This window comes from Ahaetulla prasina, chromosome 4 (assembly GCF_028640845.1).
Source record: "Ahaetulla prasina isolate Xishuangbanna chromosome 4, ASM2864084v1, whole genome shotgun sequence".
In the NCBI taxonomy this organism is placed as follows: domain Eukaryota; kingdom Metazoa; phylum Chordata; class Lepidosauria; order Squamata; family Colubridae; genus Ahaetulla; species Ahaetulla prasina.
Genome location: NC_080542.1, coordinates 46,046,386 through 46,059,877, shown reverse-complemented (window position 1 = coordinate 46,059,877; position 13,492 = coordinate 46,046,386). Strand labels below are relative to the sequence as shown.

The 13,492-nt window shown below is 41.1% G+C and overlaps 1 protein-coding gene across 4 annotated transcripts in view; it reads right to left on the bottom strand.

Annotated features, from left to right (window-relative positions):
• Positions 1–13,492, bottom strand: part of CACNB1 (calcium voltage-gated channel auxiliary subunit beta 1) — a 101,659-nt gene that overhangs the window by 45,478 nt on the left and 42,689 nt on the right. For all 4 annotated transcript variants that reach the window (XM_058179666.1, XM_058179669.1, XM_058179670.1 and 1 more), the window contains 4 exons: positions 11,254–11,376; positions 10,348–10,484; positions 2,973–3,049; positions 2,131–2,291 (listed from right to left, as the gene is read on the bottom strand). In XM_058179666.1, coding sequence (XP_058035649.1) covers positions 2,131–2,291; positions 2,973–3,049; positions 10,348–10,484; positions 11,254–11,376 — 498 coding nt within the window. The remainder of the gene's footprint in view (positions 1–2,130; positions 2,292–2,972; positions 3,050–10,347; positions 10,485–11,253; positions 11,377–13,492) is intronic.

Sequence of the window (13,492 nt, the reverse complement as noted above, 5' to 3'; positions counted from 1 at the left end):
AACTCAACCCTAGCAAGACTGAGGAGTTCTGGGTTCAATGGTCACCAGGTCCTGAGGACTTTCCATTGCTTGTCCTGGATGAAAGCAGAACAGAAACAGTGTACAATTTGGGAACCTCATGGACTGGAAGCTCCTATTCAAAAAAATAGGTAGTGGACAAAACAGAAGGGCTTTGGACCGCTTGATGTTGTGCATTGCAAGTGGTTCTTGACTTATGGCCACAAGTGAGCCCAGAATCTCAGTAATTAAATTTCTGGGAAACCTTCACCTGATGTAATATTTTATAAGCTTACTTACCGACTTTTGCTTCTGCTTGGCTATGTCCAGTGATCGCCATTAATGGTTGGGGTGGGATAGGGATATGGGAATGGGAGAAGGGACAGGCAAGAGAAAAAACAAACAGGGCATGCGTGTTACTGACAGCTCACACTTGCAGAAGCGTAGGTAGGCACAGGAAGGGAAGGGAGAAAAAAAAACTAGGGCCAGGATACTGGCTGTTTTTCAGTATCAGTAAATTTATCCTCGCACCCACTAGTGGTGTGGGGAACAACCTTCCATCAAGCATCCAGTCTGCTCTCTCTTCTCCTTACCCTTTTTGCTCATGGTAGCCCCATAGTACTAAAGAGCAACGGGGGAGTCCTTTTGCTCCTTAAGGCAAAGAACAAGAACAAATTTTATCCCTCTCCCTCCAGTTCCAGAACCCACACAAACTAGAAATTTCAAACCTCAAGTTCGACAATGGGATAGGATCATCATCATCATCATCTGTAAGGCCAGGTAGCTGATATAAGGGCAAAGATGCAGGATAAGCTTTGTCGTACATGCAACTCAATCTTCCGAGAGAGAAATTGCCAAGGAGGCACTTTCTCAAACTATTTATACTTCCATCTGAAAAGCTTTGAAAGATATTTCTGGAGAAAGGCAGCTAGTAGAGTTAAGCATTCCCTTTCCACTTCTTCATAGCAAACTATCATTCGGCTATTAATGTGACATGTGATTTAGTCTTCCAATACTACCCAACTTGTATCTTGAATTGGTTTAATAATTAGGCTCCAGGTTATTTTCTTCCCCCTTTCTAAGGAAGGCTCTGAATAGGCACATTTCATATTCAGAGGTTTCAAAAGAAGAGAATGTTTGTGTCGAACTGTACAGAATGTTCAGTGTATAAAACAGAATGTATAGAAAAGAATATTCATGAATATGGAATGCTCCAATAATTTTTCCTCTCCAGATAAAAAGAACATTGGTAGTGCTGAATGTGCTCAAGAGTATCTTGACCACATTCAGTGCTACGAATGTTTCTCTTTATCTGGAAAGGAAAAAGTATTAGAAATTCCATATTCATGCTTATTATGGAATGATTGTGACCAACAATCCCATATCTATGTTACAGGGAACTGCAGAATTATTTCACCCATTTGCTATTAGAACATTCTGCTAATGGAATTTTCCTTGGGTGAGCAAATGGAGAATATGTTCTATTCCTTTATAATTAGCACAGGGAAACCCCATCATTTTAGGGAAGAGTGAATGGGACATGTCACTTGCAAAGTGAGAAAATGGTTGAAATCTTGAATTTTCCATTTTCAAGGATTCATACAAAGGGGGCAAACTGAGAAAATAATTGGATGACTGAAATATTCCTTTCTTTATCCTTCAATTATTTTATTCTCATTATATATGAAGCAGGGAGGAAAGGAGAAAGGACACATAATCTGTAGGATCCATCTTGCAATATGGTCCACATATGAGTATGAACTGGCTGCCAATACATCTTTTAGCTCATACACATGAAAAATAGGTGTGATCACTGGAACATACCATTCTTATAAGACATATATTCACATGTTACAAGTGTTATGAACAGAACCTCTGCTTTTTTGCTGTCCAAGAGATTGTGCATTTAATATGCCACTTACTGTTTGAAGGCCATCACCATATTCATTCCTATAACTTACGCTCAGTATTGCCATTGGATGATCTGTGACAAGATAAGCTTCCCGACATGCTTTGGACACCTCTATCCTAGTCGCACAAGGGCTTGACCTTGACAAAAACGGCCTATGCACACAGGCAGGCATCTTATCAGGACATAGCAAGCAGGTTGCAAGTCAAGAGGGGCACCATTACCTTCTTAAAGAAGGGGATGCGCTTGGTGGTAGAGGGAGGTGTGGTGACACTGCTAACGCTAGTTTTAGGGGTGCGCTGGCTCTCGTCGACTCCTGCCTCTTCCTCCTCCTCTAAATCAAGAGCATCTGGGTCATAAGCTAAATTAGTCAGTTCCAAGGTACCTGGGACAAGGATGAGGTGAAAAAATATGAGAGGTTGGGGTGTGGGGGGGGAGGGAGAGAAAGAAAAAAAAAAGGCACCAAAGAACAATAACCAAACTGAAACTAGCAGGAGGTAAAATAAATGAAAAGGAAAGACAAAGTAAAGTAAAATAAAATAATCTAGAGAATGCAAGGAAGAAAAAATGGGGTAGAAATCCCAGCTTCCACAATGTGTTGTCCCCTGGCAGTGGCTTAAGCACAGACAGGTTCTTCTCATAAGCAATGACTTATAGGGATGAAGTCCTGAAGAGGCAGGGTGACCTATACTATTTCAGACAAGGCAAGGGCAATTGGAATTTTTTGTTACTTGCAAATGCATATTTTTTTTATTGTTAAGAGAGAGAAAAAGAATATCTAGCATCCTAGAAAGTAGGTGGGGCTAGAATACATTTGAAATGCAGGCTATTGACTAGCATAAAAGCTTTTGGGCGGAAGGAGAGAGATAAATGTGGGGAATATTCGAATATGGAATATCCATGGAATCTCATTTTGCTGAATGACTAACTTCACCCATAAAGAGTCAGGTCCTCCTGATGCTTCAGACTTTTCTCATTTTCAGTAAGGAGAGATGCAGGATTTTTCATCTAGGATGAAAGTAGAAAAACAGTGAGAGCCATTGTCTCTGGGAAGGAGAGGCCTTACCACTAACAGGTGGGGTGGGTCTCCGGGGACCTGTCACCACATCTCCCAGGCTGGAAGTGGAGTTGTCTCCTGATTTACTACAAGAGCAAAAACAAAAGCAAACTATTAAAATAAGATATGAAAAGATGAGATTGTGGAAAAATCAGCTGTGGCATAGAAGAATCATCATAAGATCCAAGCTTGGCAACTTTTCTCAGTAGAAAATGAACTTCTTCATTCAGTTAAATTTTTGGAAATACATTGCTGCTGAATAACATTACTTAATTGCCTATTTATGTCACCTGATAAGCTTCCCTTGGAAAACTACTACTTGCAACACAAGTTCATCTGGTTCCTGTCTTTTAAGTATATTATGAAGTCAGTGGCTCTCTATATCTAATAAATGATAATATTTTTATGAAATTTAAGGCATACTTTGAATATAGATATAAAACATTTGGTAACCATATTCCGCTTCCAAGAAAGTTGCTCCCCTAATAATTAAAGTTTGCAGATTACTAAAAATTCTTCATTAGAAACAGGACTTGTAGGAAAATGGACCCATTAATTAAATGATTAGGAGTCATGAGAATTAAATCAATTTGAAACTAATGTAAACTGCTTTTATACACATTGTAAGGAGAGATTATCTTTTGTATTTATATAAGAGAGGGCTTAGATCATGTGAAAGATTCTGCAGGGTCTATCAAGACGTGTTATGGTTGCTGGATATTTTTACTGTTTTAACTTTGGTTGTGAGCTACTAGGAATTACAGCCAGTGATGGGATTCAAATATTTTAACAACCAGTTCTCTACCCTAATGATTTCTTCCAACAACCAGTTTGCCAAACTGCTCAGTAAGTTAACAACCAGTTCTCCCGAAGTGGTGCGAACTGGCTGAATCCCACCACCGATTACAGCACATATGATGGGCAGCCATAGAATGTTGAATGAATGTCCATGGGATTTTAAGATCAACAATGTACAATGAAGGTTAATGAGGTGCATGACAATTTTATTTCAGTTTCATTTTAGATGCAGCTTCCTGAAATACGTGATGGTAGAAGGAAAGATGAAATTGACACCAACCTTGTACTCTAAAGCAGTGATTGACAATATTTGCAGGCACCAGGTGCTACTATACAGTTTTGCATAATGACATGGGTAATGAAACAATTCTTCAAAAATGGTCCCACACATGAGATTTCAGCAGACTCAGCTGCAAGATCTTGTTTAATTTCATTCGAGAATGAGGAAATCTCATAAGAACACTATATTTAATGAGATTTACCCCTCAAATGAGATACTGGTTATCAGTGATGCCCAGAAGAGAAGAGATTAAAAATGGGGGGGGGGCGCAATAAGGCACAATTTTGTCCTTTTGTACATATATATTGATCTTGCATACTTCTAAAAAGAGGTGAATTTGATTGCACTGTCCTGATCGTTCTCTTGCCTCTTTTGATCCTTTCCTGAAAATGCCATTATTGAAAATATTATTTAAAAAACAACACCACCATATCCTTATTTTGGAGTTTTGCAGCTGTTACTCAGAGAAGTTCCAAGCCATATTTTTTTTACCCTGTTCTAAGGTTATACAAACTATTCTTTTCTTAAAACTGTAAAAATGTAGATTTTTAAATATGATTTAAAGAAATTTATTTTTGTTTAAACCTGTTTTCCTCAATCACTTTCCAACATCCTGGGTCAACCTGCCACTAGGACATGGGAGGCCATTTTAAGGAAAACCAAGCTGTCTCATTGATGCAGAACGTTTGGTTGTCCACCTTGTAGCAGATGCTAAATAGGACTTCCTAATGGCCAAAACAGAGATATTGTAGCCTGTTTCCTGTCCTCATTAGTCTTCTTTTCCACTGTATTCTTCATTTCTGTTTTGTTAAAATTGATTGTTCAGAAATATTTACATCATTTGTTCAATTATGCAGTTATCCAAATTATATTTGTTGTTGTTGTTAGTTGTGAAGTCGTGTCCGACCCATCACGACCCTATGGGCAACATTCCTCAGGTCTTCCTGCCCTCTACCATCCTCATTTAAGCTCACACAAACTGCTTCAGTGACTCCATCCAGCCACCTCATTCTCTATCGTCCCATTCTTCTTTTGCCCTCAATCTTTCCCAGCATTAGGCTCTTCTCCAGTGAGTCCTTCCTTCTCATTAGATGGCCAAAGTATTTGAGATTCATCTTCAGGATCTGGCCTTCTAAACAGCAGTCAGGGTTGATCTCCTCTAGGATTGACCGGTTTGATTGCCTTGCAGTCCAAGGGACTCACAGAAGTCTTCTCCAGCACCAGAGTTCAAAAGCCTCAATTCTTTGGCGCTCAGCCTTTCTTATGGTCCAACTTTCACAGCCATACATTGCAACTGGAAAAACCATAGCCTTGACTATACACACTGTTGTTGGCAGGGTGATGTAGGCTGTCTAGATTTGCCATAGCTTTCCTCCCCAGGAGCAAGCTAGGGGTGAAATCTACTGGTTCTGTGGGCGTGGCTTAATTGGTGGGTGTGGCTTGGTAGTCAGATGACTGGGTGGGCGTGGCCAAAAACAATAAATAATAAAAATAAAAAACAAGTATAAAAAACAATAAGAGGTACCAAAAACCAACTTTCACACTTTACACACACACAACACAATATAACACAACTGACTCACACACAGTGTAAAAGCAGCTGCACTTCACACTTCACACAGCCACAAAAAGCTCAAAAACCAACTTTCACACTTTACACACACACACAACACAACTGACACACACACACACACACACACACACACACACAAAATGCCACATACAGCTTTCTGAGATTTTGTTGTTTGTGTAGTTAGAGTGAAACACTGCAGAAACACACCAACTCTCAGAAAGCTGCACAAATATTTTATTTTATGATTTTATTTTATTTTATTTTATTGTGGACTTCAGTTCCCACAGTTCCTCAGCCAGCAAAGCCAGCCAGCATTAGTTGATCACTGAGGAAATAGATTAGCTAAGCAATTGATTCTGTCTGGCTGAAAGTGAAACTGGGGCTTTCGGGCTGGAAAAAGAGCCATGCGTTCATCAGTAATCAGGTAAGTGCCTTAGAATCTCTATTCAAACATATTTTCTACAAGTAAGAGTACAAGTAAGGTTCTGATGATGAGGAACTCAGGTGAGATCGCCAGAGGAGACATTAAATTTTTTTTTTAAGTTTAAAGGCTCTGCCGATCTCAGCTGAGGGGCAGGATCCTCAAAAGCTTTTTTTTACTTTTAAAGACATGTTTTGGCTGAAGAAAAGCCGGCTTTTAAAAGTAAAAAAAAAACATCCTCTCCTGACGGTGCGGCTCAGCAGAGGCGGGGGGTGGGGCCAGGGATTTTTGCTACCGGTCCTCCAAAGCAGCCGCCGCCATCGCTACCGGATCGCACCAGACGGTCCGAACCGGGAGTATTTCACCCCAGGAGCAGGCGTCTTTTAATTTCTTGGCTTATTGGTGACATTGTTTGGGATGAGTTTGACCCTGTGGCTCCCGAGGACATGGACAGGTTGTTGGGTAGGTTGAATGCCACCACGTGTTTACTGGACCCGTGCCCCTCCTGGCTGGTGCTGGCCACTCAGGAGGTGACACGAGGCTGGCTCCAGGCGATTACGAGTGCTTCTTTGGTGGAGGGTGTCTTTCCGGCTGCCTTGAAAGAGGCGGTGGTGAGGCCCCTCCTCAAGAAGCCTTCCCTGGACCCGGCTGTTTTAGGTAATTATTGTCCGGTCTCCAACCTTCGCTTCGTGGCGAAGGTTGTAGAGAGTATGGTGGCATATCAGTTTCCCTTACACCTGGATGAAACTGTCTATCTAGACCCGTTCCAGTCCGGTTTCCGGCCCGGTTACAGCACGGAGACGGCTTTGGTCGCGTTGGTGGATGATCTCTGGAGGGCCAGGGATAGGGGTTGTTCCTCTGCCCTGGTCCTATTAGACCTCTCAGCGGCTTTCGATACCATCGACCATGGTATCCTGCTGCGCCGGTTGGAGGGATTGGGAGTGGGAGGCACTGTTTATCGGTGGTTCTCCTCCTATCTCTCCGATCGGTCGCAGACGGTGTTGACAGGGGGGCAGAGGTCGGCCCCGAGGTGCCTCACTTGTGGGGTGCCGCAGGGGTCGATTCTCTCGCCCCTTCTGTTCAACATCTATATGAAGCCGCTGGGTGAGATCATCAGTGGCTTCGGTGTGAGGTACCAGCTGTACGCGGATGACACCCAGCTGTATTTTTCCACACCGGGCCACCCCAACGAAGCTATCGAAGTGCTGTCCCGGTGTCTGGAAGCCGTACGGGTCTGGATGGGGAGAAACAGGCTCAAGCTCAATCCCTCCAAGACAGAGTGGCTGTGGATGCCGGCATCCCGGTACAGTCAGCTGAGTCCACGGCTGACTGTTGGAGGCGAGTCATTGGCCCCGATGGAGAGGGTGCGCAACTTGGGCGTCCTCCTGGATGAACGGCTGTCTCTGGAAGATCATTTGACGGCCGTCTCCAGGAGAGCTTTCTACCAGGTTCGCCTGGTGTGCCAGTTGCGCCCCTTTCTAGACCGGGATGCCCTATGCACGGTCACTCACGCCCTCGTGACATCTCGCCTGGATTACTGCAATGCTCTCTACATGGGGCTCCCCTTGAAGGGCATCCGGAGGCTGCAGTTAGTCCAGAATGCGGCTGCGCGGGTGATAGAGGGAGCCCTCGTGGCTCCCGTATGACACCTATCTTGCGCAGACTGCACTGGCTACCTGTGGCCTTCCGGGTGCGCTTCAAGGTCTTGGTAACCACCTTTAAAGCGCTCCATGGCATAGGGCCGGGTTATTTACGGGACCGCCTACTGCTACCGAATACCTCTCACCGACCCGTGCGCTCTCACAGAGAGGGACTCCTCAGGGTGCCGTCAGCGAGGCAGTGTCGTCTGGCGACGCCCAGGGGAAGGGCCTTCTCTGTGGGGGCTCCCACCCTCTGGAACGATCTACCCCCAGGACTTCGTCAACTTCCGGACCTCCGAACCTTCCGTCGCGAGCTTAAAACACACTTATTTATCTGCGCAGGACTGGATTAGATTTTAAATTTATTGGTTTTAAATGGGTTTTATTATTTATACTGTTTTTAATAATTCGGCCTGTTAGAATAAGTTTTTTAATTGTTATTTTAATTGTATTTATATGTTTTTTATTTGCCTGTGAACCGCCCTGAGTCCTTCGGGAGACAGGGCGGTATATAAATGTGATTAATAAATAAATAAAATAAATTATATATAATTTATAATTATATAAATTATATAAATTGACACAAATGACATCATATGTATAATTTCATATTTATATGATGGGGATGATATTGTTGGAATAATTGGTCTTGGGCTATGATTTGAGTGCATATATAACTTGCCCATAGTCACTTGGTGAGATGGGCAATATAGAAATTTGCTAAATAAATTATTACCACATTCATGAATAATGGATATGTTCCCCTCCATTTACTTCATTAATTTTTTTTACAATATCCTGAATTTCCAGGAACAGTAAAATAACCAAATTCTTCAAATGTCAACTACTGTAAGGGCACTTTTCACATTTACTGTAACTGTTTCTATATATCTGCCCAACAAATCCTCAACCTCTCTATATCGCAGTTTTACAAACCTAACGACTTTAAGATGTGTGGAAGCAAATATATGTGTTTCAAGATAATGTTGCGGAATCTAGTATGGGTCAGTCACCAGAACCAAAGGTTTAGTCTTCCGAGCTTTCAGACTGATACTGGATACATTCTCGGGGAATGTCTCTCACACAGAAGGTGTCACACACATTCTGGTGAGAGAGAAGTGTCCTGAGGATGAGATCCAGCACAAGTCTGAAAGCTTGGAAGACTAAATCTCTGGTCCCAGTGACCAAACCAGATTAGGTCCTATAAGATGTGTGGATGTGCCTGAGGAATTCTGGAAGTTCAAGTCCACACACCTTAAAATTGTCAAGTTTGAAAAATACTGATACATGGTATGTGTCTCTCTGTGGCATCTTGTTCTCCAAAACCTTTGTCAGGCAATTTGAAATTAGTCTTGTCTGCAGATGGAAAATCTAAAAGTTCAAGTAGCTCATTCTCATCTGCAAGGGTCAATAGTATGATAAATTAACTAAGATTGTCTCAACCTTATCTCATTGCTATTTTTTAACCCCAATTCTGAATTCACATGTGTGTGTATATAATATGCACTTATAATTATAAAAACCACCCCTGAATTAAGTCAAGCCAAGTGCCCTGCCAATCTCATGCTTTCCCACATGATTAAAAGCAAGTAATAGAACAGCTAGAAAAACACTAGGAACATTCTCTATCTTAACACCTATTTTAACACCTTTGAAAAATTATTCCATTTTAGAATTCTGAATGTCATGGATCCATCTCTGGATGTCTCTCTTTACGTGAGTTTAGAGGAGGAGGTTGAGTTTGAGTCAGAAGAAGGCACAGAGCTGAGTGTTAGCTGAGTGTTAGGATCAGAGCTCAGAGAATGCTAGCCTAATGGAGCAGCTTCAGCTATGTCGATCAAACATATGACAGCTGAGGCTGAACGAGCCAAGCCAAGCCAAGCTGAGCCGAGCCACAGCTGCAGCAAGTTGATAAGGAGATTCCAGGTGAGGACTGGGTGCAGCCACTGCCCGTTAGCAATGAGGAAGAGGTGGAATACACACCTCACACACACACACACCCCAATCTAAGGACGCATACAGCATAGAGGAGACAGCACAATGCTGGTCAGTAGACTACTCATAACAAGCAACCTCGCCTCTCATGAAGGGCTGCAACAGTGTTGCCTACTTAATCCTGTCCTGAGGTCTTGAGCATTCAACTCATGAGCAGCTTTCCTGGATTTTACATGTGCCCATTGGACTCAGTTACCCATTGATTTTTTCTACTCTGAACTCAGAATCTGGACCTGTGTAACAGGGGTGCTTTCTGAGGACCTGTTTGAGTTTTTTTAATAAGCACTTATAGACTCTTGCTGTACATGCATGTGTAGAGCGGAGCAGCATACTGAATTACTAAATTGCTAAAAGGTATTGAGGTTGAGAACATTTCTGAAGTTCTCAGGTGTAGAACTTCCCTTGGCCTTTGATTCAGGGATGGGGTACATGCAGCCCTTCAGATATTCTTGGATTCCGTTAACAGTACTTTCAGCTTCAGCTAACATAAGTCAGTAGTAACAGGTAGATATAGATATAATTAAAAAACAGTGAAAGGCAACAGGTTTCTCTTGCTTGATCTGATAAAACACCAAACATTTAGCTTTTCTAAAAACAAAACTTTGAAAATCAACTATGGAGCACCGAGTTGCAGGGTAGTTCCTCCTTCTCCTCCATCCAGTCTTATCCTATCTCACCTGGAACTGAGCCGATGTTGTCTCATCTTTAGTTCCTGTTGCATCCTCATGTTCTCCAGTTTGACCGGGCTTGGGATGAAGCCCACTTCACAACCCTCTTTAACCAGACGTCCGATCCACCAATCATTGTTATATTTCTGAAGCAGAGAAGACAAAAACAAATATATAAAACACATAAAATGTATGAGGTGGAAAAGGGAGAGGAGAGCCATTCTAGGTTGCTGTTTGTTGCCTATTGATAAGTACTAATGGTTTTCAAGTTTTTATATCATAAATCCCACTAATTACACTGGGTCTCCCCTTAGCTAAAAATCAAAAGCCTCCTTTTTCAACAAGGATATAGTGTATGTGTGTGTGTTTATATGTTTACAGAACTCTCTTTCTGTATTGATCAAGTATCGTAAGTTTTAAGAACATAAAAGATGCATTAATACTATTAATTATACTGACAACTATAAAATGAGAGCTAATGGGGTTAAAGCAGCATTTCTCACTGTGGGAGCAATTCTATGTAAGCTCAGATGAAAAATATTTTCAAATAATGAAAAGGGGGAAGAGGATGGGAAAGATACATTGGTCATGTTTAATATGTCAAACCCCTTGTAATTTTCTTTAGTCCCATGTACAAGAAGCTCTGCCAAATTACTCCTTCTCTTTGCCTTAGCATGCAGTATGGGGAAACGAATGCCTCTGCTTCACTTCACTCCCTTTTTCTGTTTCCTGATTTAAGGGTGGGAGTCATGCCCCATCCAGATTATTACTACTGTAGATAGTAAACTGTTACCAGTAGTAACAGTTCCCTTGGTTAAGAAACATGGCTATGTACATTTTATAACCCTTGGGATTGGGATGAGCCCTTACATTTCCCCATCAGATTGTTTCTGCTGCCTCATCTGGATGTCTTACCTCTTTGATATGAAGGAAGTCTTTGGGTTCAAAACAAATAGACATGCCTTGGACTGGCACATCGTCATTGGGAGAAGGATTATAGCCCACATTTGTCCTCACAGCAAACGCTACCGGCTTGGTCTACAAAACAACAAGCGAAAGCACTTCAATGGGAGAAGCAGAGATGAGATTAGCAAAGCCTATAGATCCAGAAATTACAGTCTAACACAGAAAAGAAATTATGCAACTTCTCAGTTTAAAAACAAATACACAAAATCATTTATTTATCCATATAAGAGAAAGACGCTGGCATGAGTGAATTATTTCTAGTTTTTATAGCAGCAAAGATAGGTTTTATCATTGGTCATCTAGATTGACATCCCAGAGCTCAGAAGACTGAATGACTCAAATAGATTTTCTGTGATCAAGAAGATCAAAAAAACCCAAAACTACCTCAGTAGTCTTTGTAGCACAGAAATGTAATCCTCAAACTAACCTTGCACATCTCTCAGTCTAGCAACTATGTCACTGTTCTTCAACCTTGGCAACTTTAAGATGAGTGGACATCAGCTTCCAGAATTTCCTAGCCTTCCTTCTCAATTTAAACTCACTACAGGTGATGGACTCTAATAAGTGGTGAGAAGTACCAGTCATTTCCTCAGTTTGCCACAGAGGAAAGACAGAAGGGGGTGTAAGAGAGAACATATTTTTCCCATTCATTTCTGGTATCACCCCTTGTTTGCTTGAGCCATAGGCACTACCTACATACTACCTATAGTAGATTACTACATACATACTACATACTACATACTACATACAGTAGATTACCTTTGAGGAAAAGTGACCTTTGTCTGATTAAAATTAACTGTTATGCTGTCCTTCCTCATGATTTGTAAAAGTAGCCTAAATTAATAAAGTCATTAAAATATACATTATTGTTATTATTATGGTTCATCGCACGGTAAACCAAATGTTCAGATTGGATTAGCATTTTAGTCCTTCTTAAGAACCTAAGATAGGCAGATATTGATGTTTGATGGTGTTAAAGGTATCATCACAGCATATTTACAATAGTTACTGAAGAAATATAGGGGCTAATTCTGACTGTACAAGACCAAGCCTTAAGAACAAATGTGTATAAAGTTAGAATTGAGAAGATAGCAACATTCAGCAAAATGCTACCTGTGAAAAGAAGCTGAAAAAAACAGTAGACCATCTAATTACAACAGCTGCTGCAAGAGGATCACACAGACTGAGTAGAAACTACTGCATGACAAAATAGCAACAATGATGAATCATAATATCTTCAAGAAATACCATTTGCCTAAAGGTAAAAACAGGTGAGATCATAAAACAGACAAAATAATAAAAAATGAAAAAGCTAAAGTGCGCTTGAACTTCATAATTCAAACAGACAAGCACCTGCCACATAACACAGAAACAACAATTGTCAAAAAAAAAAGACAAAAAGTCTGGATAGCGAACTTTGCAGTACCTGGAGATAGCAAAATACAGGAATTCCCCAATTTACAACAGATTTTGGTTCATAGTTATAATGCCCTCAGGAACAAGTGATTTAGTACATGTCCTCACAATTATGACCATCTCACCATCTCCACAAACATGATTATAATTGCTTGGCAATTAATTCATATTTATGACTGGTTGCAGCATCCAACTTGCAACCTTCACAGTCAGTTTCTGGCAAAAAAAAAAGGCAGATTGGAAAAGTTAGATTTGCACAACAACCATATGATTTGTTTAATAACTGTAGTGATTTACTTTGTGACCACTATGAAAATGGTTGTAAAATTGGGTTTGATTACATAATGACTCAATTAATGATGGCACCAACTTAACAATAGAAATTCCAGGCCCAAGTATGGTTGTAAACCAAGGACTACCTGTAAAAGAGAAAGAACTGGAGAAAAATCAGAAAATACAAAGACCTGCAAATAGAAATAGAATGTCTGTGGCAAAAGAAAGCAAAGTAGTCTCAATAGTAAGCAAAATAGAAAGCACTAGGATCAATAGTAATAAGCTCCTTAAGTGCAATCTCAAAATATCTGGAGTGTCAGAATATTCATAAACTGGGATAGATATGGCAACAGGTCAGCTATTGGGGACTGGCTGGAATAGGACATGGTAACAAGGTTAGCCAATGTATGGGCATAGCAACTAAGTCAGCCAATGAGGGCTGTTTGGAAGCTGAAACAGCTTGGAGCCTGGGTGTGGCTTAGGCTTAGCTTAACTGCCC